General features: G+C 36.8%; 1 protein-coding gene across 1 annotated transcript in view; it reads left to right on the forward strand.

Annotated features, from left to right (window-relative positions):
* The window catches only part of LOC115216390 (tripeptidyl-peptidase 2), a 101,881-nt gene that overhangs the window by 16,382 nt on the left and 59,912 nt on the right, over positions 1-25,587 (forward strand). Inside the window, exons 3-7 of the mRNA XM_029785686.2 lie at positions 15,649-15,849; positions 18,888-19,012; positions 20,895-20,992; positions 23,239-23,304; positions 23,999-24,153. Coding sequence (XP_029641546.1) covers positions 15,649-15,849; positions 18,888-19,012; positions 20,895-20,992; positions 23,239-23,304; positions 23,999-24,153 — 645 coding nt within the window. The remainder of the gene's footprint in view (positions 1-15,648; positions 15,850-18,887; positions 19,013-20,894; positions 20,993-23,238; positions 23,305-23,998; positions 24,154-25,587) is intronic.

The following is a 25,587-nucleotide window of genomic DNA, read 5'->3' on the forward strand; positions in this document are numbered from 1 at the left end:
GAGATATATAACTTGAGTGAGAGAGAGATATGACTTGTGTGTGAGAGAGAGAGAGAGAGAGAGAGAGAGAGATATGGCTTGAGCAAGAGAGAGAGAGATAACTTGAACGAGAGAGAGAAATATGTAACTTGAGTGAGAAGAGATATATGTAAATTGAGTGAGAGAGAGATATATAATTTGAGAGAGAGTGAGAGGGATATATAATTTGAGTGAGAATGAGGGATATATAATTTGAGAGAGAGTGAGAGGGATATATAATTTGAGTGAGAATGAGGGATATATAATTTGAGTGAGAGAGAGGGATATATAATTTGAGTGAGAGTGAGGGATATATATATATATATGTATATGTATATGTATATATATATATATATATATATATATATATATATATATATATATATATATATATATATATATATATTACAAAATTAGAGAATGGAGAAACATACTTAAATCAATAAAACATCAACTATCAGATGATACCCAATCAATACTTTAATACACCATTACATATCAGTAAAGGCATTATACAAAATATACAGTAAGAGTAAATAGACAAAGAGATATAAGTAAAAAATTTCAAATATAATATGTAATTAAATCTGACAGTTGTTTCGGCAGATCGAATCTTGATAGGATGGACTTGGTGCAAACATAACTGTATCTATTATTATTATTATTATTATATTATTATTATTATTATTAATATTAATAGTAATTTTATTAACTTTTATAGCTTTATAATTTTATGAACTGAACCATGGTTTTAATTATTATTTTTCATCTCCCTATGTGTTAGTTTTTTTAAAAAAACTATTAACCAATATGTATAATATCGGTGCTTATTAATATTAATATATACACTGATATATATTTTGTTTTATTTTGTTCTGTTTACCTTCCATTATTGTACCAATGAGTATTATATATATAAGTGTAGCATTATGATGTATAAGTTTTTATATTTTACATTTTTATATTTTTATATTTATATGTATATGGTTAAATAATATTTTTCACAATTATAACAAATTTAATTTAATCTCTGAAGAGGCCGTGGGGCATCCTTGTTAATGCCTCATTTATACCTGCCTTTATGGCTTATAGGTTAAATGAGGTATGACTGCCCTCACTGCCGAAACAGCTGTCAGATTTGATTTAATTACATATTATATTTGAAATTTTTTACTTATATCTCTTTGTCTATTTACTCTTACTGTATATTTTGTATAATGCCTTTACTGATATGTAATGGTGTATTAAAGTATTGATTGGGTATCATCTGATAGTTGATGTTTTATTGATTTAAGTATGTTTCTCCATTCTCTAATTTTGTAGTATTAATTTACGGTAATATTATTACCTTTACCCATATAATACAATAGATGAACTGATTGTTTGACAATTTTTAACATCTATGTATTAGTCTTGTTGGGTACCTATCTGGCAGTATATTGGATATATATTATCCCATGGTGGGTTGAATTTTCAACCCCTATCTCATTTTATAACCTATATATATATATATATATATATATATATATATATATATATATATGAAAGAGAGGGATATAACTTGAGTGAGAGAGATATATATGACTTGAGTGAGAGAGAGATATAGACTTGAGTGAGTGAGAGATATATGACTTGAGTGAGTGAGAGATATATGACTTGAGTGAGTGAGAGATATATGACTGAGTGAGTGAGAGATATATGACTTGAGTGAGTGAGAGATATATGACTTGAGTGAGTGAGAGATATATGACTTGAGTGAGTGAGAGATATATGACTTGAGTGAGTGAGAGATATATGACTTGAGTGAGTGAGAGATATATGACTTGAGTGAGTGAGAGATATATGACTGGAGAGAGAGCGAGAGATATGACTTGAGCGAGTGCAAGAGAGAGCGAGAGATATGACTTGAGCGAGTGCAAGAGAGAGCGAGAGATATGACTTGAGCAAGAGAGAGAGATAACTTGAGCGAGAGAGAGAAATATGTAACTTGAGTGAGAGAGAGATATATATATATATATAATTTGAGTGAGAGAGAGAGATATATAATTTAAGAGAGAGAGAACTTAAGCAAGAAAGGGAGACATATAATTTGAGTGAGAAGGGGAGACGTATCAGTTGAGCGAGAAGGGGAGACGTATCAGTTGAGCGAGAAGGGGAGACGTATCAGTTGAGCGAGAAGGGGAGACGTATCAGTTGAGCGAGAAGGGGAGACGTATCAGTTGAGCGAGAAGGGGAGACGCATAATTTGAGCGAGAAGGGGAGACGCATAATTTGAGCGAGAAGGGGAGACGTATAAGTTGAGCGAGAAGGGGAGACGTATAAGTTGAGTGAGAAGGGGAGACGTATAAGTTGAGCGAGGAAGGGAGACGTGTAATTTGAGCGAGTGAGAGAGAGAGTGTGAGGTATATAATTTGAGTGAGAGAGAGAGGTATAATTCCGATTACCAGAGTAATCATTTTTAGAACTAACCACCTCTCCTAGAAACATCTTCCTGGTTTTGAGACAGGAGTAGGCCCTGTTTGACTAAGTGGATTAGAGTAAAGAGAGTCGAAGAGTGAATCCATTAACAAGATTTGAAGCTGCATATCATATTTTATGGCATACAAGTTGAAATTGTCTAAACTGAAATTTACAGCCAAAAATGCTAGGTCAACTTTAAAGGACCAAAATTCCATGTCAAATGTTGCAGGATTTGGAAAGATAGTGACAGTGTTTGAACTATTCAACCCTTACTATTCATCATCATCATTGTTTAATGTTCACTTTTCCAAGCTTGCATGGAGGTCAGATTGTTGTGGCAGATTGTTGCATGGTCAAATGGAAATTTTTGTGACAGATTTTTTTTTTATGGCTGTATGCCCTTCCTGTTGCCAGTCCTTGTTTTCAAATAAGATGCTATTTTCCCATTGTTAGACATTTTTCACAGAAGACTGCAGATGAACAACCCTACTTGTATGGTGATGATACTCATTTAGAACCATCACATGATATCGTGAAAAGAGTGCACACGCACGCGTACACACACACACACACACATTCTGTTTATGGGGCTTTGGTCACCCTGGGGCTATAATATAAGATACTTACTCAAGGTCCTGTGCAGTGGGATGGAACCCAAAACCACACAGTTGTGTAGCAAGCTTCTTAACTACACAGCCACACCTGTATATCAATTGCGGTTTGCTATGTCAATTTAAAAAGCAAAAATATTCTATGTAGTTAGTTGTTGATAGCTTAGTTTAGTGTTCTCTAGACAACTAATCCTCTGGTCACCTGACGCTGACAGGATAGTTTAAAGTAATCAATACTTAATAGATTAGATATAATGACATGAACATGTTTTTTTCTCGTTCTATTAGATTTTTATTAATACTTTTATTTACCTGGTTTTCATTTAGTAGGAGGCTATCTAAAATCTTATAGCAGTAAAACCAGTTTACTTAATGTTTGTTGTTAGTTACCCCTATTTCTTGTTCAGGACTAATAATTCTAAGAAACTGTTGACTTTCATTTGAAACTTATAATCCTGCTTTCATTTCTTTGCTTCCGTGTATTTCCGACATTGTTAATTTTTTTTGTCTCTCACTTTTTCTCCCACTAAATTATGCGGATAATGACAAAGTGTCTGTGTGTCAGAATAGTTGATCACGTATGTTCAATATAGCACTGTGTTAATCAAATGCATTCTACTGCAATAATTAACCTCACAGCACCTAAATAGTATATTTTGCCTGGAGGTAATAGCTACACTTGTGTTAAAGACATTCAAAAATATTTAAGTATGGCTGTGTGGGAAAAAGCTTGCTTCCCAACCACATGGTTCCAGATTCAGTTCCACTGCATGGCAACTTGGGCAAGTATCTTCTACCAAAGCCTTGTGAGTGGATTTGGTAGACAGAAACTGAAAGAAGAGGCGGTGAGCTGGCAGAAACATTAGCACGCTGGGCGAAATGCTTAGTGCTATTTCATCTGTGGTTACGTTCTGAGTTCAAATTCTGTCGAGATCGACTTTGCCTTTCATTCTTTCGGGGTCGATAAATTAAGTACCAGTTTTGCACTGGGGTCGATGTAATCGACTTAATCCCTCTGTCCTTGTTTGTCCCCTCTCTGTTTAGTCCCTTGTGGGTAATAAAGAAATAAGAAACTGAAAGAAGCCCATTGTATATATGTATTGTATTAATGTGTTTATGTGTGTGTCTGTGTTTGTCCCCCTCCCCTTCACTTGATAACAGATGCTGGTGTGTTTATGTCCCCGTAACTTTGGTTCTGCAAAAGAGACCAATAGAATAAGTAGTAGACTTACAAAGAATAAGTCCTGGGGTTGATTTCTTTGACTAAAACCCTTTAAGGCGGTACTCTGGCATGGCCACAGTCAAATGACGCAAACAAGTAAAAGAAAAGAATATCTGTCTGCCTGCCTGTCTACACAAATATATATAGACACACACACACACACACTTAAAAACCCATGTAATTTGTGCATCTGTATAATTTATACTTCTACTCAGGTGAAATTCCCACTTAAATGTTTTCAGAATTGCTGATATTGCCAGAGAAAAAAGGTTTCCAATTTAGTTGTTTTTACCATAATTTCACTTATTAGATTTTATTAAAGTTTCAGTAAATAAAAATAATTTCTCTGTAACAGGTACCACATTGAAAGCTATTAAATTACAAAGTGTTTGTGTTGTTTATAATAAACTTTATTTTACATTACTTGCCCATGGGAGATTATGTCCATTCTTTAGCATACTGCTGTATGTCTTCTCAAATCACGGTCACAGGAAAAGTTAAGAATTACCAACAAAAGTGAGGCTGATAAATACGCACAGGTGTTGCAAATTAAGTTTAATTACCAATAAACATCAGCTTGGATGACAGGTTACTCAACTGACAGAGGAAGGTGATCGATCAAATTGAGTATGTAAACAGAATTCTGATTGGTCGAAAGTGTCTTCTTATCTCAAAGCTCTGATTTTCTGCTTTTTCTTGTCAAAACCTTTGATATGGAGTATTGAAATTTTAATCCGTTTCACACTTATAAAACGTCATGCAAACTTTGAAATTTATCATTACTGTTATTGTCAGCATAGGCAGAACTTATGACTCATTTGCTGCGAAGGAGAAATTAAATATGCACTCCATTGCGATAGGTAGAAACTCCAAGCAATGTAAAATATGACCTGGACTCTGTTTACCACCATGAATGTTAGACTTCAAAAACTAGTTAAACATTTAATGGTTTTGGTAAATTTATAGAGAAAAAGTAAGCATTATACCATCCAACATAAATAAAAGTCAACTTCTTTATGCGTGTTTAAGCCATTATTTTTTCTGTAAAAACATATTCTGACATTAAACGAGTCAACTTCCGGTACAAATGTTTACGTTTTGTACATCTTTTTTCAACAACAAAAATTTCAAAACAAATTCTGGAAATGATCTATTTGTGTAGTTTATGCACTCCCTAAAGTTTATATTTATTTTTGTGAAAAAAAGTGCATAAATTACATGGGTTTTTATGGTGTGTATAAATATATTTTTATTTTTTTATTTTATTTTATTTTTTAAAATTTTATCTAGTTTCAGCTCACGAGCTGTGGCCATGCTGGGGCACCGCCATGTGTGTATATATGTATACACACACACACACACACACATAAATATATATACTCACAAATTCTACTGATGAACAACAGAGGCCGTTTGCAAAACAACAGCAAAAGCAAAATTGCATACCTGGGAGAACTGTCTGCATGCAATCAAGCTATATGCATTGCACTCAGAGAGACTCATCTGTCTGTAGAGATACATGTACCAATGTATACTGTGTTCTATACAGACAGAAAAGAGAGAAGCCATGGTGGAGTTGCAATGTACATGCATGAAGATGTTACAGCATTGACACTGCTGTCACATTCGAATGCAGTCTGCGACACACTCATAGTACATCTAAAGCAACTTAACGTGGTAATATGCACATTATACTGCCCACCCGATGCCTCAAACTATGATGGTAAGTTTGAGGAATGTCTTACAAAGATAAAAGAAGTACTTACAAACCTAGACCACTGCCTTAAGGTACTTCTAATGGGTGACTTCAACTTCCCCAACATTAGATGGCCCAAAGGTGTCATAACCTCAGGACTGACATGAAAGGAATGCAAGCAGGTAGAATCTTTAGTAGATCTCATGAAAATGATGTTCATGGAGCAGACCATACTTTCCCCAACCAGAAATAACAACATCCTGGATCTCTGCTTCACAAACAATATAGACCTTATCCACAGCATAAACATATCACCGTCTACCCACTCAGACCGTAACATGATAGAAGTGTCAAAATATGGTCCAAAGCTAATTAAAGAATCATACAACACTGCTGGACGCCAAGCATTAGCCAACCTGAACTTCTACAAGGCTGACTGGGAGTTCAACAACAAAGTGATACTCCAACAAAACTGGTTTAAAAGTCTGTCCATGCAAGACCCTGACATGAAATTCAATGAATTCATGTCTATAATGCGAGCCATATGCATTATGTTTGTCCCAGAGAAGAAAGCCACCACGCATAAGAACATTATTCCCCGAGACAGAAGAAACCTAATGAGATGGAGGATAAAGGTCTCGAATTGCTTAAATAAGGAGCCTAATGACAACAAAAAGCCCTGCCTCAAAATGGCACTCTTAGAGACTCAGAATAAAATCAGGCTCTCCCATGAAAAAGAAAGGGTAAACAGAGAAGCCAGGGCAGTGGAAAATATAAAAAGAAAGCCTAAAGCTTTCTACAAGTTCACAGAAGAGTCTGCCTCAGTGTGATACAGGATAGGGTCACTGTTTGATGAAAAGGGCTCACTGACTGCAGACCCCAGGAGAATAAGTAAAGCACTCAATAAACAATTCCAAAGTGTTTTCACCTCCCCACTAGAAAGCCCGAAAATAAGCAGACCTGATGAGTTCAATACCTCTTACCTACAAGAGAAAAAGGTGACTATCAATTACATTAACTTTACAGAGGAGGATGTATTGTCAGCCATTGATGAGATAAACCCAGACTCTACAACAGGCCTTGATGGACTCACAGCAATTCTGTTAAAAAGATGCAAGAGAGCTCTTGCAAAACCACTGCAAATGCTTTTCCAGAGTTGCTTTGAATGCAGTACATTTCCTCAAATGTTAAAAGAAGGAATAACCTGCCCTGTCCACAAAGGAGGAAGCAGAGTAGATGCTATAAACTACAGTCCTATTTCTCTGACCTCACATTGTCAGAAAAAGACTGACCATGTTCCTAGAGGAAAATGACTTGCTTACAGACGTGCAACATGATTTCTGTCCTGGACAGAGCTGCCTAACACAGCTACTACAACACTTCGACTAGGTACTAAAACTACAGCTCAACCATTCAAATGTGGATGTTATATATCTTAACTTTGCCAAGGTGTTTGACAAAGTCAGGCATGGGGTGATATGTCACAAATTTCGTGACCTTGGTATGTGGCTGCATGATTTCTTAAGGGGCAGAAGTCAGGCTGTCACAGCAAATGATGCTCTCTCTGAAGTGGCACTAATCCTCAGTGGAGTCCCCCGGGGACAGTACTGGGTCCACTACTGTTTGTGGTTGCTCTTTTGGACATGCCCTCACACTCATCAGCTACACCAATGATACAAAAGTATCACAGGTGGTCAAGGATCCTACTGACATCCTAAGACTGCAGAATGACCCGGACACAACATATAAATGGGCTGATGAGGATAATATGCTGTTCAAAGGTGCAAAATTTCAAGCACTCTGCTATCAGCCCACAAACAAACTACAGGTGAAGTACATGGGACCAGCAGGCAGTGTAATCAGAGATTTAGTCAGTGCATGACCTGGGAATCCACATGAGCAGTGATGCAATTTTCCATGTCCACATTGCTCAGATGGCAACAGTATGCAGGCGGGTGGCAGGTTGGATCCTTAGATCCTTTAAGACCAGGAACAGAGACACAAAGCTTCTGCTTTGGAGAACCTTTGTCCTCAGTTGTCTGGACTACTGCTCCCAACTGTGGTCCCCACAGATTGAAAAACTAATTGCGGAACTAGAAGCGATCCAATGTCACTTCACAAAGATGATAGACTCAGTAAAACACAGGAGCTACCGGAAGAGATTGAGGGAACTGTGACTCTACTCCCTGGAGAGGAAACGTGAGAGATATACAGTGCTATACGTGTTGAAAATAATGGTGGGTCTGGCTCCAAATTTCAGAATTGAAATCTACAACAATCTCTGAACTGAACAGCATGGCACAGTACCAAAGGTCCCATCTTCTCCATCGAGGATACGAACCTAATGCTGTAATAGCTTGGGGTGCAAGGGACCACAACTTTTTAATGCCCTACCACAGAACATCAAGGATCTGCTAGGTATAGACATGGAAGTCTTCAAAAAATATTGTGACATTTTTTTATCTGCAATTCTGGAGGAAGTAACATCGCGGAAGGAGGCACAAAGAAGAGCAGCAGCATCTAACTTGCTACGTCACCAGAAGCAATACTGGAAAAGTCCCCAGATGCAGTAAAGGCTGTGCACCAGCATGGCCTCAACTTCTGGCTGAAACCATCATCATCATCATTTAACATCTGTTTTCCATGCTGGCATGGGTTGGGGACGGTTTACCTGAGGTTTGAAGAGCCAACAGCTGCACCAGGCTCCAAACAGATCTGGCAATGTTTCTACAGCTGGATGCCCTTCCTAATGCCAACCACTCCGAGAGTGTAGTAGGTGCTTTTTACGTGCCACTGGCACAGAAGCCAGTCAGTTGGGCCTGGCAGCGATCACATTCAGATAGTGCTCTTTATGTGCCACCAGCATGGGAGCCAGTCATAGGGTACTGGCATCGGCCACATTCGGATAGTGCTTTTTATATGCCACCAGCACGAGAGCCAGTCAGGCAGACCTGGCATCGCCCACGTATGCCTGAGTGGCTCCCCACCCACACACACACATATATATATATATATATATATATATGCACACAAATATAAATTTACATATATATATATAATATATATATATATATTATATATATATATATATATATATATATATATATATATATACACACATATATTTGGTGTGTTATAAGAATTTATGGAAAGGTATCCCATAAGAACTCAACAAATATATTAAAAATGGAGAGGAGAAGACGTTAAAATTTGAAAGAATTTTAATACATGCATATGATCATTTCAAACAGCGATATTAACTTTTAAATACATGGTAGAATAATTAAAATTAATTTGATTAAATTAAATGAGTTACATATCACTGTTCTCTTCCATGCAAGAAGTATATAACAAACAATTATTATTATTACAGAAGACTTGAAAGAAATAGCAGATTACAAATTCAGATATACATAGTTTATCCTTATGAAAAATTGAGAGCATACTAAAGAATGTTGTTGAGTCTAGTTGTGTACAAACTAGTTTATAGTTATTAGTATATACATGTATATGTGTGTGTATATAATGCACTAATATATGTATACTTATATGTGTGTGTGTATATATATATAAATATTTGCATGCATATATATATATGTGTATATATTGTCCAACCCATGCTAGCATGGAGAACGGACGTTAAACGATGATGATGATTATATATATATATATTATATATATATATATAATATATATATATATATATATATATAAATATTTGCATGCATATATATATGTGTATACATATGTGTGTGTGTGTGTGTGTATGTATATATATATATATATACTTTATAATTAGGGTTCGGCAAAGATTTGCTTCACCACATACCAAAGTTTAGAAATAGCAGTCAAAAAACCTTAGCTATTTCTTCTACTTTAAAAGGGACTCCCAGAAAAACCAAAATACTTGAAAACAATCTACGCAGGCAAAGAGTAAAAATAACTAAAATAAATCCATATTTGGTCTTTTTCATGCCGAATTCTACTTGGTGAAATTACTGATTACTTCTTAATCAATTAATTTTACCCTTTTTTATTATTATTATTATTATATATATATATATATATATATATATTTACATATAAACATACACAAACAAATATATATATATATGTACATACATATGCATACAGGGGTTGGACAAAATAATGGAAACACCTTAAAATTTCAAGCAAATTTATTTTAATAAGGGGTAGGACCGCCTTTGGTACTAATTACAGCTTGAATTCTATGAGGTATGACCTGGTACAAAGTTTGAATTGTTTCCAAAGGAATTTTTGTTCATTCTTCAGCTAAAACAGTCCCCAGTTCTTGTAGTGATGATGGTGGAGGATATCGACTCCTTACTGGTTTTTCTAAAATGCACCATAAATGTTCAATAATATTGAGATCTGGGGACTGTGGTGGCCAGATAGGACGTTCACCTTACTAGAATGCTCCTTGTGCCGTTCAGTAACGACTTTAGCTGTGTGAATTGATGCATCATCATCCTGAAAGATTGCGTTTCCCTCTGGAAACAGTTCCGCAACCATAGGATGAATTTGATCAGATAAAATGTCTTGACTATAAATTCTGCCATGAAGGGTTTTCCAAGAAATAGCCCCCCCCACCCCAGATCATCACAGATCCCCCTTCTTGTTTAACATCTGGAAGAAGGCAGACTGGGTCAAATGCTTCTTTTGGCTGTCTCCACACGTATACTCGCGGCCAGTGGTTGGAAATAAGCTAACGGATGACTCGTCCGACAAAATAACATTCTTCCACTGCTCTAGGGACCAATTCTGTAGGTTTTTACTCCACTCTAAATGCTTTGCAACGTTTATTTTTGAAAGTAGTTGTTTTCTGATTGCTGTGAAATCCAGCTTTGTGCAGCTCTTAGCAAACAGTTTTTGTAGAAACTGGGTTCTCGAGGTGGTCATTAAGCTCTGCAGTAATTTTGGGAGCTGTACTTTTGTGATCCTTTCTAACAATTTGCATAAGAGTCCGATGGTCCCTATCTGAAAGTTGCATTTCGAAAAGTGATGATGTGACTCTTCAATGTTTTAAAACAAAGAATTGCCAGGAAGAAACATTGGAGTTAATGGCTGTCAAACTTAGTGCCTAAGAAAATCGGACATTTCATTCTTAATGATCTGATAGTAATAGACCTTGGAATGGTTATTATCTTAAACTAAAGAACTAAGAAGGAAATATATTATGATGATCATTGTTTATGTCCATGTTCCATACTGGCATGTGTTGGATGGTTTTGGCAAGATCTCATAGGTCTTAGGCAATGCTCTGCAACTGGTATGCCACGGCACACTGGTGTGCCATGAGATGATGCTAGGTGTGCCGTAGTGTAACCTGAATATATTTTTTCCCCTATACTTTTAGTTATATTTTTAGTTCAGGTGTGTCACCGAATTTTGAACAGAATGTGTTGCAGAGCGCTGGTCTAAGGACTGCATCATGCTGCTCCTGTGTCTGCTTTGGCATGGTTTCTACAGGTGGATGCCCTTCCTTATGCCAACCACTTCACAGAGTGTATGGAATGCCTTTTTTTTTTTTATTTCATGCCACTAGCACTACTGAGGTTGCCATGCAACATGCAAGACTATGAGCCATGAGAGGAGAAGGGGAACTTTATGCTAGGAGAATAAGGATTAGAGAGGGGTAAAGTATAAGGGGGGGGGGGAGGGCTCCAGCCCTTTCCCTCCCACCATACTTGTTGAAGAGGAGCTACAAGACAACTTGTGTTTTTAGAAGAGAAGATGGTGGTGGAGAGCTAGAAATTGGTGATATACTATTAGGAAAGAACCTTCAAGGTACAGGGTGGGTAGGAATAAGTAGGGCAGGGGTACCAGAAGTGAGGAGTAGTAGTTGTTGATGTCTGGTGTGGGGCGGCAGAATAGAGACAATGATACTGTAAACAGCTGATGTGCTATCAGGTAGATTGCAGGGGTGGATGAAGAGAGAGAGAGAGAGAGAGAGAGGTGGGGGCAGGCACAGTAAATGAAAATGGTGGGATGTGTGGTGGTGTTGAGGGAGAGGGGTAGGAGAGATATAATTTGTTGGAAAATCATATTAATAGACATTAAATAAACATTAAATGTGACTGCATTTGTGTCTTCAATTTAACACATTTGAAAGAAAAGCTGTTCCTTGTATTTACGAATATATGCTACTAAAATAACATTGTGTGTATATTTGTCATATTTGACCTTCAAATATGATAATGTTTTACATTTTTCATAGGGGATGTGTGATTCTTAGAAATCGAATGGTATATTGTACTGCGTTTTTGTGTCATTCAGCTGGCATGTCATTTTACTTTCGTTTTGCCTTCCACCTGATGTGAAGCTAGCACATTTTTATTTTTACCACAAGTAGAGCATAGAGGAGAAGGTTCAAATCCAGTTAAAGTTATGCATTCTATACACATGAAAGGGCTTTTCCCTTTAATCATCATATCCAGACATGTATTGATGTGTGTGCATATGTATCTATATATCTATTTTATATATAAATTAGAAAAAAAACCCCGCCTTTTATCAATTCAATAATGAAAAATTAAATTATACCATCTAGAAAAATTACATCTTATAGAAAGATTAAATATAAGATAAAACATTAAGTAATGTGCAAAATAATAAATAAAACGTATATATTTGGTAGAATAACGACACGTGTTTCGTGGCTATATTTAAGAAATGATAATAGTAAAATATGTTTTATCTTATATTTAATCTTTCTATAAGATGTAATTTTTCAAGATGGTATAATTTAATTTTTCATTATTGAATTGATAAAAGGTGTTATTTTCTAATTTATACATATATATATATTATATTTAGTGAAATTTGATTTAGTATTTCTAAATTGAATTTTTCCCTGTAAATTTGGAATAATATTCCCTCATATTATTATTATATATCTATTTTATTTATCCCTCTCTATCTCTCTCTCCCTCTATTTCTCTATCTCTTTCTCTCTCATCAATGTAATATCATTCATAGACAGCTATATTTGTTAATAACTCATTTAATTCAAAGTCATGCTCTTCAAAATTGTACACAAACTACACGTATACTGGCAAAATGACAATAAAAACTAGCTGTGAAGGTTTTCTCCCAGTATTTCATTCCAGTAGACTGGGTCTTTCAGCAGAGAAGTGTTGTCTGATGACTTGCTCGGTGCCATGGAACAATTCTCAGGTTGCAAAGAGTCTGTATTGGCTTATAGAAATTATTCATGTCATGCCTTTCTATATGTATCAGAAGTTCTCGAGTTTTTATCATCCATATCAGTTTCTGAAGTTACCGGTTTGGCAGCTAGAGAGTGATAGAAATTCTTACAGTTATCAAGATTCTTAAAGTTGTAGTAGTTGATTTCAATATTATATAACAATCCAGCAGTGAGCTGGCAGAATTGTTAGCATGCTGAGTGAAAAGCTTAGTGGCATTTTGTCTGCCTTTATGTTTTCAGTTCAAAAACCACCGAGGTTGACTTTGCCTTTCAGCGTCTATAAAACCAGTTGAATTCTGGGTTCGATGTAATTGACTTATCCTCTCCACCGAAATTGCTGGCCTTGTGCTAAAATTTGAAATCAATATTCTGTGATGATCCAGCTAACACTCATCTTTTCTCAATGTATGGCTGATTAGAATACCCTTCAGGTCTACTTGCTGGATCATGAGGTAGTTAGATGCCAGTGTTTTGGAGGATCTATGTTTATGTCCTGATCTACTCGTAGAAAAGAGGTTTTATGCTATTGCTGTTATTTTTCCCGATGTCATGGTTTCATATGACTCTCCCCTAGTTATTTTTTTCTATCTACTCCCTATTCTTACATTAAAATCACTCATTTGGATGACAGTCTTGTGATATTTTTGTTAGTGCCTGATCTCATCTCTGATAGAAAAGGTCTTTGTTCTGACTATCAAATGGTAAAATTGGTACTTAGCTACTTGGTAACATGACAATGGCTCTTTGCAAGGAAAACATGAAGTTACATTGCTGCCCATTAATGCCAGTCAATGTATCAGTCAGTTTAAATGGCAGCCTTTTCCTCCACAGTAAAGACAATGCCATGGTGATGTTTGCTCTTCTCTCATCAACCTCTTCAAGAGAATCCTATCCAAGTAACCTGATTTCATAGAGTGCAGCAATTTCTGTACTGTAGCTCCTTAGATCTCTGACTGTTGGAGCTGTTCAACACCCAGGAAAGCTTGTTGAGTTGCCAGCATCAAGCAATGTTGGTATATTCCATATGATAAGCCTGAGTAGTATAATATTTGTAGTTTTATGACCACTATTCCTGAAAAGGAAAACTTGCCATTCCTAGCAGGCATGGTTGTTTCCTGTCCAGGAATTGAGCTGAGAGGTTAATTTTTAGGTCACCTTTTTTCTAGGCCTTCCCCAATTAACATGAACACTGTGGTCCCTGGATAGGGTAGCTTAGTCACTCAGAGATATGTCAGAGGCTGCTTCCACTTAATCCCATCTGTCACTGGTCACTGCCCTGCCCACTGATGTGTACAGTTCTGATTGGCGGCTTCTCGCATATTTAAACTTGTTCCCATTTTCAGACTTTTCATCACTCTCAGACTTGTGAGAGATCCGTGATCTACATTGCAGAAGAAGATACCTGTGCAATAAAGCTTTATAGTAGCATGGTGGTGGGAATAGGATTGCAGCTTTTCCCTTTATCACTAAAGTGGTAGGCCCTGACCCAAGATGACAACGGGTACCTCATTGCTGTTACAAGAGGCTGCCAGAAATCCAGTCTTTTAGAAATTACCCAAAATTTCCGCAGTTGTTCTCTCAGTGAGTGCTCTCACGGCTTTTATCTTCCTGGACTTATTGGCAGTGATTGATAAATATCAGCACATATTCACTCAGATTGACTTGCATACCATTGGGGCTCACTGCTGCTTTGAGATTTCACACCAAGTGAAACTGAGGTTTCAAGGCTCTTATTTAACAGGTGCAGCCATGGGGAGGTTTTGCCTGAGTGTTGGTAAAAGAAAGACTGTGCACTGGCTGGGGAAATTGGAAGACTAGGCTACTACCTATTCTCAGATATCAGCTGGTCATCAAAAGCAAGAGGTTTGCAAACACTAACTTCACTAGATGCATCACATCACATCATAGTCATTCATTCATTCTCTTGCCCTTTTTCCATGCTAGCATGGGTTAGATGAATATGTTATTGAGGCATTGTTTTGCAGCTGGATGCCCTTTCCAATGTTGACCCTTGTCTTTCAAATAAAGGTTTTCTTATTCCACATGACAGGCTTCTGTATAAGTTCTGTCTATCAACTCCATTGACAAGGCATTGGTTGGCCTGGGGCTATAGTAGAAGATACGCAGTGGGAATGAACTCAGAACAAAGTGGACTTCTCAACTATTCAACCATGCCTTGCACCTAACCATACAGCCGTGTCTGTGCCCTCAAAGTATATTGTTTGTTCTCAAATACCTTAACTAATTAATTCCAAGAGTGGTGTCCAATAAATCTTTCTGAATCATTTTTGGTTGCCTTTAATTTCTTTGATTCTTGTCACTGATTGATGTATCCATTATAAAGAATGGTAAACAAAAAAAAAAAAAGAAAAGAATTATATGTTTAAATTTTTTTTTTTTCTTTGTGTTTCAGATTCCTGAATCTTGGAATAATCCAACAGGACAGTACTATATTGGAATTAAGAATGCTTATGATCTCTATCCTAAAACTCTTAAAGAGCGAATCAGCAAGGAACGTACAGATCGTCTTTGGAGTCCACCTCATCGGTTAGCTTTGGCTGAAGTGACACGTAAACTTGAAGAGTTTGATGCTTTACATCCATATCCTAACCCAGTAAGAAATTTAGAAATTTACTTTGGAGTAAAACAACTTCCATTATTATTATTGTTATTATTATTATATGTTTGACTTTTGCTTTACAAGTTGGCTCCAAGTCTCACCCAGAGAACTCAAGAGACAACAAGTTGGAAGTTCATGTTGGTGTTATGCCTAGGGTGCCATATATTTGGTTTTGTACTTAGTGTTGTACTAGTGAATGTTAAAGATACCATAAGAAAATCATGTTTGTTTTAAAACTTGAGATTACATAGAAAGTATTTTGCGTAGGATATGAGCAGTTCCCATGAGCACTATCTTTTGGGTTTCCTGGTATCTGAGCTAGGTAGCAATCAGCCCCTTTTGCTATCATTCCCTGGGCACCTATGACAACAGGTATTGTTTTAGTCTTCAGGTTCCACATTTTACCAATTTCTATTTCAAGATCTTTATACTTCCTCAGTTTTTGGTAGGTCTTGACAGATACGTTTATATCAATTGGGACAGTCATATCAATGAGGAGGCATGATTTTTGTCTGAAGTTTTTATTATTATTGTTATTATTGTTGTTATTGTTATTATTGTTATGAAGGCAGTGAGCTGGCAGAATTGTTAGCACACAAAAGGCTTTGTGATATTTCTTCCATCTTCACGCTCTGAGTTCAAATTCTGCCAAGCTTGACTGCCTTTCATCCTTTCGGGGTCGATTAAGTAAGTACCAGTTATGCACTGGGTCAGTGTAATTGACTTAATCCCTTCCCCCAAATTTGAGGCCTTGTGCTACTAGTAGAAAGGATTACTATTATTATTATTATTGAGTTAGAGAGCAGTGCATGCCATCAAAGTGACACTGTGGCAAAAGATACGAAGCCCAGTTACCCATCATGACTACCCGTCTGATAAGGGTACACCAGGCACATGCATCACAACCACATCTGCACGACATGGTGATCTCATATCAAGATAAACAGCACATGACCTTGCAGGTGGGGTACAGTTAGAATTTTCTTGTTGAGTAATCCATCCCACTCAAAAGGTCTCTGAATAAGGAATGTTTAAGGATGTTGAACGAACCACCCATGTTTCCAAAGGTAAATTATCCAAACCTCCAAGAATTCCTTTCAATACATGGCTATGATGCTCCCCCACTACTTCTACTCGTGATCAGAGATGCACATATCGTCAGCCACTAAGAGACATGGTCAACAGGTTACGGTCAAACAACTGACAAACAAATCTGTGGTATTGAGCAGATTCCCGTTACGTTCTGAGTTCAATTTCCGCCGAGGTCGACTTTGCCTTTCATCCTTTCGGGGTCGATAAATTAAGTACCAGTTACGCACTGGGGTCGATGTAATCGACTTAATCCGTTTGTCTGTCCTTGTTTGTCCCCTCTGTGTGTAGCCCCTTGTGGGCAGTAAAGAAATAGTTATTGAGCAGAATATTTGCTGTAGCCCATCTTTTATACCAAGACAAAACAATGTACATAATAACACTTCCAATCAGTTAAGATCAGAAACCATGAGAGCCACTGCCTAGTACTGCATCAGGGCATTTATTATTATTATTATTATTATTATTATTAAGGCAGTGAGCTGGCAGATTCATTAGCATGCCGGGCAAAATGCTGAGCAGTATTTCGCCCATTGCTATGTTCTGAGTTCAAATTCTGCCAAGTTTGACTTTGCCTTTCATCTTTTTGGGATGGATAAATCAAGTGCTAGTCAAGTACTGGGGTCAATGTGATCAATTTTCCCCCTCCCCACAAAAATCCAGGCCTTGTGCCTTTAGTAGAAAGGAATATTGTTATTATTATTATTGTTTTATTTCTCAGAGCACTCGTTCTTGTTTGCTCTGGTAGATTCTGAGAGAGTGAACAGCAGCCTGCTGTCAGAGGGTCTCTTCTGCCCATTTTAAGCTTTGATGCTTGGTTGTTAATTATTGTGGGAGATATTCAACATTCAAGTACCAATATCAAAATCTCAGCTGTCCCCAGCAAAGCAATTATTTGGGCTTGCTCTGCTCTCATGCAAATTCCGATTTCTCTGATATATTTCTTGAACTTGGTTGTTTGTGCTCTGAGTGCCCCTACAACTACAGGAATGACAGACACTCTCCCTATAGTCCACATTCTTGCAATTTCGTCTTTTAATAGTCTGTACTTTATAATTTTTTCTCGCACTTTGTCTCTTGTGTGTGCATCCCCAGGTATTATTCACTAGCCACAAGCCAACAAGGGAACCTATACATGGTCACTCAATCTGCTCTAATCATGGTTTCCTTTTATCCTTTATCTACCACAACAATATCTGAGCATCGACTATGGAGTCACACTGGATGATAAAATCCCACAATATCTTATATTCCTTGTTCTCGGTGATTCCTTCTGTTTCATGTTCGTACCATTTCCATGTTCTGTCCAGGCTGTACTTTTCACATAGCCTCCAGTGAATGAATTTAGCCATGTTATCGTGCCATTATTGTTATTATTATTATTGAGTGAGAGAGCAATGCATGACATCAAAGTGACAGTGGAGTACAAATATATGAAGCCCAATATTCCCATCATGACCACCCATCTGACAAGAGTACACCAGGCACATGCATCACAACCATATGTATGCGACATGATGATCTCATATCAAAATAAACAGCACATCACCTTATAGGTGGGGCACAGTTAGAATTTTCTTCAGGTTGAGTAGCCCATCCTGCTCAAAAGGTCCCTGAATAAGGATTGTTTAAGGATGGTGAACAAACCACCCATGTTTCCGGAGAAGAATTATTCAAACCCTGAAGAATTCCTCTCAACATGTGGCTATAATGCTCCTGCTTGTGATCAGAGATGCACATATTGTCAGTCACTAAGGGACATGCTTGACTGGTGAAGGTCAAGCAACTAGTATTGAGCTGAATTTAAAATGTAAAGGCAGTATTGCTATTGTCATGTCTAGTGTTATATATATTATTTTTGTACCAGAAAGCTAAGTGCTTGTGAGTATTCTAATTGTGAAAATTGGTTTGTTATTCTATTTTATCTTTAAAATTCATTTTAGGATGAGTTAAATGTCCGTGAAGACTTGACTAACCAGATTGAGATTTTAAACAATTTAGACAAAAAACACAATGACTGTGGTCCTGTTTTTGATTGTGTTGTATTCCATGATGGAGAGACGTGGAGGTAAATATATTTTCTCACCAATTAATAAAAATCTTAATGTTGATGATAATAGTAACTTGTGTTAATCATTGTACTGAAGGAGATATTTCTGTGAGCATTTCTTTTATTAGAAATTATAAGAGGGCAAGTGGAATTGGTACTGTGTCACTTTTGTCTGCTTAATCCTGTAAAATCTAAGTTAAGGTTTTGGTCCTTAAAAGTTTCTTGTTTTATTGTTTTACATTTATTTTAATGGGTGGGTGAGTTTTCAAAATTAGGGTAATTGCATATCATTGGATGAAATATGTTTTTGAAATTGGGTGTTTTTATTACTGCTGATCATTGGAATGGATAGAAATCTGTTGGTAGTTTGGCAATTAAAGTAAGGGTACTTACATTACCAAGAATCACAACACAATAGCTTTAGTAAATACAGTTCCATATTTAAGAGATGAGGAATTATGTACATTATTTACATTTGACAGATATTTGTCCTCATCTTGTTGTTAACACACCGTTTCAGCTGATATACTCTCCAGCCTTCATCAGGTGTCTTATCCACTATGCCATATACCTAAGGGCGGGCATATAGCATATCGATTAAGAGCGTGGGCTACTAACCCCAAGATTCTGAGTTCAATTCCAGGCAGTGACCTGAATAATAATAATAATAATAATAACATCGAAAAATACCTTAGGAAATAGAACCCTAGTTCGAAATTTCCCCAAGACACCTGATGAAGGCTGGAGGGTATATCAGCCGAAACGTTGTGTTAACAACTAACAAGATGAGGACAAATATCCGTAAAAAGTAAATAATGTAAATAAGTTTTAGTAAAATTTGATCTTATGATAGTATGGTTGTTAGGTTGACATCTTGATCTCATATGTTGTGACTGATGTAGCTATAGCGTGTTCAGTTATTGTGAGCTTACGTGATGCACAGTGAGCATAGTATTGTGTGCTTACATTAACAGAACTAGCCAACACATTCTAATTATCATCATTAAACATGTTAATCACCATGGCCTGTTACTGGAACTTAATGGTGATGTTGCGTATTTTATATAGTCACATTACATACTTTTTAATTACAAGGAAATATAATTTGTTTTGCATTTTTACAATATTTCATAATTGAACTTTGATATTTCACTTTCATCATCATCGTTTAACGTCCGTTCTCCATGCTAGCATGGGTTGGACGGTTCGGCCGGGGATCTGGGAAGCCAGAAGGCTGCACCAGGCTCCAGTCTTATCTGGCAATGTTTCTACAGCTGGATGCCCTTCCTAACGCCAACCACTCCGTGAGTGTAGTGGGTGCCTTTTATTTGAATATCCTCAAAAGCCAGTCAAAGATACAGAATAAAATATTTTCTCAAATTATGAAAATGTTTCTCTGGTGGTGCATATGGTGGTTGTGTGAGGTTTGCAATGAGCTACCAACGGTACATGTGGCAGTTAATGTGTTAATGTCCACTTGTCCATGCTTAAATGGATCAAATGAAATTTGTGTGTGTGTTTCTGCATATCTTTGTCTTGACATCACGTGATGGTTGTATACGGGGATCACCATCTTACAAGTGATATTGTTCATTTCTAGTCTTCCAAAGAAAACATGTCTTGTCATGGGGAAAGATTACCTTGCTTGGAAACCAGTAAAAGGCTGGCAACAGGAAAGGCATCTAACTATAGGTAATCTGCCTCAATAAACTCCAGCTGACACCTGCAAGCATGGAAAAGGAGACATTAAAACAAAGTTGAAGCAGCTGCACTTCTCTTAAGCGTGATGGTGATGGAGGATGTCCTGTGGTTAACCCTTTGTAGTGTTTCCTGAGCCTTTTCTTGCCAAGATGTAGCATGGCTTTTGTTTCAGTTCAAAATATATTCTCTTCAATTTCAGGGCCTGTATTGATACAAGTGAGAAAGGCCAACTAGATCAGTGTGAGCTATTGGCTAGTTACCGAGAAGAACGGAAATTTGCTCGATTAAGTTACGCAGGTAGATTGTCCCATCTTGTAATTTCTTTTCCGTAACAACTACGACTGACTCTTAATTTTTTAAATGTTAATTTTTGTTTTTAAATGTTATTTTTTTCTGTTCTTTTTATTGTTTTTATTCATTTTCTTACAGCTTTATGAGAAAGGGAGTTTTTCTGTATTGAAGATTATAGGAATAACAACATAATTAAGAAAGATGTTGGATTGTTAATATTTTAAGTTTTTTGAGATATCTTAATACATCATCATCATCATTTAACGTCCGCTTTCAATGCTAGCATGGGTTGGACGATTTGACTGAGGTCTGGCGAACCAGATTCCAGTCTGATCTGGCAGAGTTTCTACAGCTGGATGCCCTTCCTAACACCAACCATTCTGAGAGTGTAGTGGGTACTTTTATGTGCCACTGGCACGAGGGCCAGTTTGGTGGTACTGGCAACGGCCACACTCAAATGGTGCTTTTTATGTGTCACCTGCACAGGAGCCAGTCCAGCGGCACTGGCGATGACCTCGCTCAAATGTTTTTTTTTCATGTGCCACCAGCAGAAGTGCTAGTAAGGTGACACAGGTAACGATCACGCTCGAATGGTTTATTTAATGTGCCATCGGCACGAAGGCCAGCTTGTTGCTCTGGCAACGATCTCACTCGTATGGTACTCTTAGCGCTCCACTAGCAATGGATGCCAGTCACCGAGTTTGATTTCAATTTCACATGCCTCGACAGGTTTTCGCAATCGAGTTTGATTCCGACTTCGATTTCACTTTCCTCAACTGGTCTTTGCAAATAATGGTTAAGATGTAAAAGAACTCATTATCATTTAACATCCACTTTTCTATGTTCACATGGGTATGGGTTAGGTGGAATTTATTGAGACAGGTTTTCTACAGCCAGATGCCCATTCTTTTGCTAGCCCTCGCTTGTTTCAAGGCAGGGTAATATTTTCCCATGGCTAGTCATACTTTTTGTGGAATACTGGAAACAAGCAATCTTGCTTGCATGAAATACTAGTGGGCTTCTTTAAGTTTTGGTTTACCAGATCCACTCATAAAGATTTGATTGACCTGGGATTGTTGCAGACACTTGCCCAAGATGCCTTGCTGTGGAACTGAACCTAAAACCATGAAGTTGAAAAGTGACCTTATCCACACAGGCCTGTGATATATTTAATTTTTAATATATTGGGTGTGGCTTTGGCACAGGCATAGTTACAGATGCAGGCATGGATTAATGGTTAAATTTGCTTCACAACCAAGTGATTTTGTGTTCCATCTTACTGTGTAGCACTTTGGACAAATGTCTTTCTCTCTAGCCCCTGGCTAACCAAAGCCTTGTGATGGGATTTGGGAGATGCAAATTGAAACAAAATCTGTCATGTTTGTGTGTGTGCATGTGTGTGTGTGTGTCTTTGTCTTGACATTTGGCACTAATTGTAGACAAACATTACTATCATCTAAGCAATGTTGTTTCTTTGCAATCTTCTGTAAGAACATGTTTAGAGTAGGGAAAAATATTACCTTACTTGGATACAGAAGAAGGTTGGCAGCAAGAAGAGTATCTGGTTGTAGAAAATCTGCCCGAATTGAGTTTCATCTGATCTATACATGTGTAAAAATAGGTGTTAAAACAGTGAAGCTGATATGTTGAGAATTGATATCTAAAAGACTTGAGTTTTAATACATTTGGTGGGATGAGTTTCACAGATATGTCCAATTGATTTTACTTAGCCCCAGGTTAGTCCCGATCAAATACACATATGGCCAAAGGTGTTCCTACCTTTTATGATATCTAGGAGTGTATTTTTTTTCTTTTGCATGTGATCTGAGAGAATTTGATTGCTATTCCTAGTAGGTTGATTGACTGCTTAGGGCCAGGCATGGGCAATCTTTGTCAAAAAGTGGGCTGCATGAAACATGGCTCATCATCAGGTTGGCTACATTACTATAAAAATTCAAGTAATTTTTCATTTAGGCATGCCATTCAGAAAGTCCCACTGGATGCAGGCTGCTCCTGACTAACTTACAGGCTCCTTTTTTGGAACACAGCCAGTTGACATCTCAGAAATTTAACATCTCATGTTTGTCAATAAGATGTAAAAATGTCATGTTTATTGCAGAAAATATATTATTTCCAATATTGTCACGAGGCCAGTAATTTCAGGAGATTCTGTTTTTCAGTTTATAACTGATACATTTTATATGTAACTAGCTGTTAGACTTTTCAACATACTACTGTTCTCTTTGATCCAGATATGCTCAACTTTTCTGTGAACATTCACAACAATGGAACTCTTTTGGAGATTGTAACAAATGCTGGTAAGTTATCCCGTTCTTTAATCACTAGCCTCTGCACCTTCTTGTCTGTCTGTCCATCTGTCTGTCTCTCTTTGAATTTTTCTTCTGTCATTTGCAAATTAACTTTCTTATCTCATCCTCTTTATCTCTCACTTGAGATTTTTCATATCCCTATACCACACACCATTCTCTGATCCTTCTCATATAAGCACAATATTTTAGTAAACAATTTCTTCCAAATGGCTGTGTGGTTAAGAAACCCATTTTGCAACCACATGGTTTTGGGTTCAGTCTTACTGCATGCCACCTTGGGCAAGTGTTTTCTACTGTAGCCTTGCACTGACCAAAGCCTCGGTTATTTGGTATACAGAAACTGTGTGAAAGCCTCTGTGTATGTGTGTGTAAAATATGTACGGTGTTATGTTTGTATCCCTCCAAATGGTGTTGGTTTGTTTACATCCCTGTAAGGTATTGGGTCAGTAAAAGAGACTGATAGAAGAACTAAACTTAAAAAAAGCTCTGAAGTCAATTTGTTTTGACTAATCCCTTTGAGCTGGTGTCCCAGCATGGCCATAGTCCAGTGACTGAAAGGAGTAAAGGATAAAAGATATCAGCACACCATGTCCCTGTACACCCCAACCTCTTCCCAGCTTGAATTATTCTATTGACAAACTGTAACCTGTTACATATTTTTTTTTTTGTGTGTGTGTCTTAGGCTCTCATGGAACACATGTAGGATGTATAGCTGCTGGATATTTTCCTGAGTCTCCAGAAAGAAATGGTGTGGCACCAGGAGCTCAGATAATCTCAATAAAAATTGGAGACACTCGCCTGAAATCCATGGAGACTGGTTCTGCATTAGTTCGAGCAGTAAGTGGAGAAACTGATATTTTTAAAGTGATTTCTTTGTTTGCCATTGTTTATTTCTTTATTATGGGAAATGAAATTAAAAGGGGTTTTTCTTTTTTTTTTTTTTGGATAAGGATATTTGGGAAGGATGTGAAAAATTCTTTGGATTTTTGTTTATTTCTTTATTATCATTGTTTTAATGTCCACTTTTTCATGCTTCCATGACTCAGTTGGAGTTTATTGAGGCAGGTTTTCTACAGCCATATGTCCTTCCTGTTGCTAATCCTTACCTGTTTTCAAGTATGGTAATATTTCCCCCTGCCCAGACATGTTTTCATGGGACATCGGAAACAAAGGGCATTCATTTACTCTAATCATGCCATATCAAAACTCTGAGACATAAATATACACACACTCACACACATATCTGCACACACATTTATATACTCAACCTTTCTAAATAAGTCGCAAAATATATAATCTTGAATTCCATTTTTCCTTATAAGAATAGCAAAGTAAATTGAGTACAAGGCTGCAAAGGGAAGTGCTCAAGTAAAAACTGAGACAAAAGACAAACTTAGTGGTTAAAAAATAAACATAATTGGTCATACAACTTTTTCTTTTGGACTTGATGATGGATGTTATCCCGGATTCACTTTACATTTAATAGTCTAACTATATTATTTTTAATCGTCTCACTATATACATGCATTTTTTCTTCATATATTTTATCTTCATATGCTTTTTTTTTTACGTGTTTTCACATGTTTTTTTTTATATGTGTATACATATATTTATTTTTATACCTTTATATTCTCTGATGTGAATATATGGGGATGATTTGAAGATTTATGACCAATTGTGTTGTTCATTTTTTAAGCACTAAGTTTTATATATATACCCAATAAAATATTTTACTCACTCCATCTATTTTATTAATACTGTTACCTACCAACCACCACTATGAAATTCCTGCAATAAATATATGGATAACAACAGGTAACTGCTGGTGCTTTACTGATCATCTATTTATACATTTTGTATAATTTCTCCATTATATATACATATTCATACATATATTCTTGTGTATCCTCATCTTGATATCTTGTGATAGGTGTAAATGAGAACCACTGAAATAGAAGCAGTGTCATTCACTTCCAGTATTTTGTGGAAGCATGTCTGACCATAGGGAAATATTACCTTGCTTGGAAACAGATGAAGGTTAGCAACAGGAAAGGCATCTAGCCATAGAAAATCTGCCTCAGTGCATTCTGTCTGACTTATGCAAGCATGGAATAGTGAACATAAAAGTGATTATTATTAAAAGCGATAATTATTATCATCATCATTATTATCATTATTATTAAAGTGAGCTGGCAGAATCGTTAGCATGCCGGGCGAAATGCTTAGCGGTATTTCATCTGCTGCTATGTTCTGAGTTCAAATTCTGCCGAG

This window comes from Octopus sinensis, linkage group LG10, assembly GCF_006345805.1.
Source record: "Octopus sinensis linkage group LG10, ASM634580v1, whole genome shotgun sequence".
Taxonomy (NCBI): Eukaryota; Metazoa; Mollusca; class Cephalopoda; order Octopoda; family Octopodidae; genus Octopus; species Octopus sinensis.